At 50.4% G+C, this 5,230-nt stretch overlaps 3 protein-coding genes across 3 annotated transcripts in view; 2 read left to right on the top strand and 1 right to left on the bottom strand.

The window, feature by feature from the left end:
* Positions 1 to 1,001: 1,001 nt before the first annotated feature.
* Positions 1,002 to 2,375, top strand: UREG_07197 (uncharacterized protein; the record flags this gene model as incomplete). The annotated part of the gene is made up of 1 exon (XM_002582378.1): positions 1,002 to 2,375. One exon carries the CDS (start codon positions 1,002 to 1,004, stop codon positions 2,373 to 2,375), a length of 1,374 nt encoding a protein of 457 aa, XP_002582424.1.
* A 639-nt stretch (positions 2,376 to 3,014) lies between these two features.
* UREG_07196 (uncharacterized protein) lies at positions 3,015 to 4,263 on the top strand (the record flags this gene model as incomplete). The annotated part of the gene is made up of 2 exons (XM_002582377.1): positions 3,015 to 3,035; positions 3,145 to 4,263. 2 exons carry the CDS (start codon positions 3,015 to 3,017, stop codon positions 4,261 to 4,263), a joined length of 1,140 nt encoding a protein of 379 aa, XP_002582423.1.
* A 317-nt stretch (positions 4,264 to 4,580) lies between these two features.
* The window catches only part of UREG_07195 (uncharacterized protein), a gene marked incomplete at both ends in the record, with an annotated part of 2,139 nt that continues 1,489 nt past the window's right edge, over positions 4,581 to 5,230 (bottom strand). Inside the window, 2 exons of the mRNA XM_002582376.1 lie at positions 4,581 to 4,864; positions 4,984 to 5,005. Coding sequence (XP_002582422.1) covers positions 4,581 to 4,864; positions 4,984 to 5,005 — 306 coding nt within the window. The remainder of the gene's footprint in view (positions 4,865 to 4,983; positions 5,006 to 5,230) is intronic.

Raw genomic sequence — 5,230 nt, 5'->3', positions numbered from 1 at the left:
ATCCATATCATGTAACAATCCGGTCTAATGTTTGTGGGCTAATATGCATTATCCATAGATGTGAAGCCTGATAATATTCTCGTCAACTACGCAGGTGAATCCTCCGGATCTCGCTTTAGTGAGGTAGAGCTGGATGACTTTGGTGATACATGGCACCTAGACCCGGATACCGATCCCAGGGGCGTTGGACATATAATTGGCGCCGCAATCTTTCGCAACCCCGAAGCTATGTTCAACCTGCGCTGGGGACCACCCACTGATATTTGGTCATTTGGGGCAACGGTGAGATTTCTACCTCTTGAACAGAATGGCCTCTTTGGTTGCTATTATAGGAGTTTGATCTGACCTGCTGCTTTACAGTTAATCAGCCTCATCTGGGGCGGAAATTGGCATATATTTCGACCTGATAAAAAAAATCGATCCTGACGATGACTTGTATCCAATCCTTGTGCTGATGAAGCAGGTTAATTTCTTCGGGCCGCTTTCAGATAAATTCCGAGAACTATTTCTACCGGATGATGAAAGGCTGGAGATGGTAGGCAGCATCAACGAATATATCGATAGGAATGAAGTTCGGAAACCATTTGCTCAGGCAGTTGATAAAGAGCTGACAGTGGAGGACCGGACCTTTTTGTGCAAAATCATGAAGCTGGATCCAAGGGATCGACCCACGGCCCAGGAGTTGTTAGATGATGAGTGGTTCCAGAGTTAACTAGCCATGGGGTATTTCGAATGTTGCATTCTGTTCAGTTCGAAAGTCGAGGATAGTTGATGAATCTACTTCACTCCACTCTGTTGCGCCAACTGTGCAAATACCCGGGTTCCCCACCCAAGAATGGCTTGCATTGGAGGCTGCTGGTGTCAGGCCTTGTGAGGGAAGAGAAATTATTGCCGAACTTGCGATGGGGACGGCGAGACGCTGTACGGCCAAAACCCCTTGGAAACCCACAAAGGACGCAGTTAATTGAAGCCCTTTGAACTATCCTTCCACTACCTACAAAATGCAGGCGTTCGTGAGATGGCGGCCCCTCAGCTCCAGCGAGTCGCCCAACACAGAAATTGAACGCTCATCCACTCTACAGGACAACTCCCGGTTTTCAACCTCGATAGTCTGTCAGTCATCTCCAAGTCGAGATCGCTCATGGAATAGCTCGAATTGCTTTTCACGGATTTTCGAGGCCAGCGACGGCAACAGGAAGGTTTTTGAAACTGTCGTTGAACCTACACTCCCCCAAGTTCTGAGCGGAGGGACTTGCAATTTCTTTGCCTATGGTCATTCCGGGAGCGGGAAGACACATACTATTATAGGTTACGACTATGAAAATCCCGATCAGTTTGGTCTTTGCTTGGCTGCGGCGTATAGCCTCTATGGGACGCTTGAAGACCTAAATGCAGCGCAAAAACCCAACGGTGAAATCAAGAAAGAAGGCAACATGTTGGGCATTGGCATTCGTATGTATGAAATGCGAAAGAATACCGCTTTTGACCTTTTGAATGAACGCCGGGAGTGCTACGTTCGAGAGGGCCCGGATGGACGAGTCCATATCCGCGGCGAAACGGAGATGCTGGAAGGCGGAAAAGTCAGAGTGCGTCCGGTCGTCACTCGGGCATGTTGGAATTTCGACGACTTGCGCCGTGAGCTGCAGGTGGGCCTTCAGCTCAGGGCCACGGGGTCATCCACAGTCCACGACCAAAGCTCCCGTACACATGCGGTGTTGGAGCTTGAGATTGTGACCAAATCGCTACTTGACGCGCGAGATGCCGTCATTGAACGAGAATCAGAATTCGTGCCGGTTGCGAAGCGTGCCACGGACGTTTACCTCGAGGAGTCTGCCAACGCCTACATCAAAACCCCAGAAGGCAAATACGTCGTCAACCCTGATTGCCCGCCGGATCAGGAGCGCATTGACGCCGCAGAGAAAGAAAAGGAGAAGTTCGAGTCGTACGTGAAACAAGCCGAGGCTCACGCGCGCGAGATATTCGAGTCTCACAGCCAGAAATGCCTTGGTGGAAAGCTCGTGTTTGTGGATTTAGCTGGCTCTGAATATTATCATGGAAAGGCTACTTCTTCCTCATTTGCGGCCAAAATGACGCCTCAGGAGCGCCAGGAAGGCCGACAGATCAATACCGATCTACTTGCGCTGAAAGAAGTCATCCGCGCCCGCGCCCTGAATCACACTCGTATCCCGTTTCGATCCTCTCCATTGACTATGGTGTTGCGTGAGCACTTCTCAGCCTCCACGAACAGCCAGTCCGCAATGATACTCACAGTTTCTCCGTCTTCGGAGCAATTCGCAGCTACCATGAACACGTTGAAGTATGGGAATTTGGTAGGTGTGGCAGGGGGAGAAACGGCCACGGCCCTGAAAAAATAACGAGTTCCACCGGCAAACCCATCTCCTCCCTTCGAGTGGAAATTTTGGCGCGTAGTACGCTGAATGCAGCAGTCGTACCGTAATTGCCACATATCCAGAATAATAGGGGATCCGCGTTGCTTTGCCCGTGAAATTCATCCTACATGGCCCCTACGGTTGTTCCGCGCATTAATGAAAGATAGTCCCCATGTTCAGAGTATGTCGTTGTACAGCTGGAAATCACTTTCTAATTTTGACTTGATACAGCTCACAAAGTAGGGTGAAGAATGAAGACGAAGGGCAGCAACCTGCAATGCAAACCAACGCCCTAGGCAGTGAAGCCGGGTCGAACTGCGGAATTAAAATAGGACATAGAGACAGGAAATAGGAAAAGATAGTTACTTTCTGATTGTTATTCCCAGCAGACATGGTAACTAATCATATTTTGAAACAAAATCTTCTGGAATTGGTCGAGCTCTCATGATGACAAGCAAAGTTGCATTCTGAGATGCGGAGTCAAGCACCGTCCATCGTCATTGTCAAACATCTCTTGATCACTCTCCCCGCCCTCAAAGCAGCAACCAAGCAGATACCAGCAGATACTCTAACCACCAAACCTGATGCTGGTTTCATGATTAACATGGGTGCGGTATAGTCGCAATGCCATTACCAAAGCAAACAGTGAGTCTGTCTGATCATATGCACCGCAAATGAGCGCCATCTCTACCCCCTCCATCCATCGTTTAGCTACCTGCTCACTCTCCACCAAACTAACCTGATATCTTCATAGACAGACCTAACTCTCGCCCTCCAAGCCCTAATCTACCGTATCCGCCAGCTCATCAGAGAACGTCGCGGCTACTCCAAGGCCAAAGCGCGCGAACTCGCCAAACTCCTCAAGGACGGGCGCGAGGACTTTGCCCGCATCAAGACGGAAGAAGTGATCGCCAATGATAATTTGATTGCGGCGCTCGAGATTATTGAGCTGCACTGCGAGCAGTTACATGTCCGCGTGAATATACTGGACCATATCGCGTTTGGACAGAACCGGAAAGGCAAGGCACCGGCGGTGAGACGGAGGGGTAATCACCCCGGAAGCGGTAGGGTTGCGCCTGGGCCTGCGGCTGGAGAAGGTAAGAGTGGCAATGGAGGATGGGGGCTTTGGAAGTTTTTGGGGCTTGGTGCAGGCTCGCAGGGTCAGGCTCCGGATGATGCTGGACGTCAACCAACGGAAGATCCGGGCCTGGCAAAACACAATGTTGGGGATGGAGTAGTGAAGGGCGGTGACCAAACCCACAAAGAGCTAGAGCTGGAGCCAGAGCCGGAGCCAGAGCCGGAGGTTTTCATCGAGCCCGAGCTCGATCGTGCCGCCGCTGTGATATTCTACTCCTACCCGCGCTTACCTCGAGATATCGCTGGTCTACCGGAGCTCCGTGTTAAGTTAATACAGAGATGGGGTAATGATTTTGCGAGTAGAGTGCAGGATGATGATGAGCCGCCTGTTGAGCTACCCGAAGAACTAGTGGAGCGGCTACGGGTGCAGAGAGCGTCGCCGGTTTTGGTGGAGAAGTATCTGAAGGAGATTGCAAGGAGTCATGGGATACGATGGCACCAGGATGAAGATGAAGACGATGGTGATGACGACGACCAAGGCCAGGCTGTCGAAAACAACCAGTTGCCAGAGATCGCTGGGAAAGACCCGGCTTCACGAGCAGATGCGCAAGCTGCCGACGACCGCGGAAAAAGAAGCCCGCCTGGTGATGTGAAAGGAGTCGAAACGCCGAGTAGCACGGCAGCTGATATTCTTCCACTAGAATCACGGACGTCAGAACCCCATGAGAGTACTGTTGGCGGTGGCATCCCTGAAGTGGATGAGTTGGCAAAGAGATTCGCCGCTCTAAAGAGATGACGTTTGAAATATAATATCACGAACAAAGCCCTTGGGGAATGGCTGGGTACACCAACGACCTGTTTCGAAATAGTGATTTAATGATTGATTACATGCATCTAAACTCGAAATCCAGCGAATTTCTTTTTAACCGAATATACACTGAGGGAGTAGTCCGGACTAAAGGGCCCACGCCACAAGCAATGTTTTGCTCTTACATCTGGCCCGGTGGTTCATGAGACCGGGTATCTAACACACTATATGCGCAAATGTAATAAATATGTATCGTTACAAGTCTCCATCGATGAAACGAGGGAAAACGAGGTTATATGCTGGGTCTAGTTACGCAGGTCGCAGTGGAAGCCCGGGTCAACCAAAGTTGGCTGCATGTTCCCGCGCTTCTCGATACGCTTCGAGTCAATCACCTCCGAGCTGCTTTCTGGATCCGACTGTCGACTCGGACTAATCGGTATCCCTCGACTTTCAGATCCAGTCTGCTCCAGGGGAAGAAAGTATGGGATAAGGGGTGTGGAGTGCGCCTGTTGACCACGCCAACGGGGGATTTCTTTCCACAGCGCGTAGTAAAACGCAGCATTCGCGACAATAGACGCGCAGACGATTTCTATCGATGCCCACTGTTTTTCAATGTGGCAGGGTTAGCTTCGCTTTTGGTTTAACTGGGTGGCTTTGTCTGAGCCCTGAGCCCTGAGCCCCGAGGCGGTGTATGCATGCGTGACGTACCATGGTGCGAGAGGTCTACGAGCTAGAATTGAGAAGTATGAGCGGTAAACGGGTAATGGTAATTGCAACCACGATGGCCCCGACGAGGAAGAGTAAAGTTAATTGGAGCTTTCTGAACGAAGAGTTCAGTTTTAACGTAAAAAGAAGAGACAGCTTCGACATACGTCTGAAAGTTGAGGCTACTCATTCTCCAAAGCATGGGTATTGGGAAGAGAATCAAAGCAATATCTGTCACGATATTGAGAGA

The sequence above is a fragment of the Uncinocarpus reesii genome, genomic scaffold, assembly GCF_000003515.1.
Source record: "Uncinocarpus reesii 1704 scaffold_5 genomic scaffold, whole genome shotgun sequence".
NCBI lineage: Eukaryota > Fungi > Ascomycota > Eurotiomycetes > Onygenales > Onygenaceae > Uncinocarpus > Uncinocarpus reesii.
Note: the sequence above shows the minus strand (reverse complement) of the source record. Positions and strands in the feature narration are given on the sequence as shown.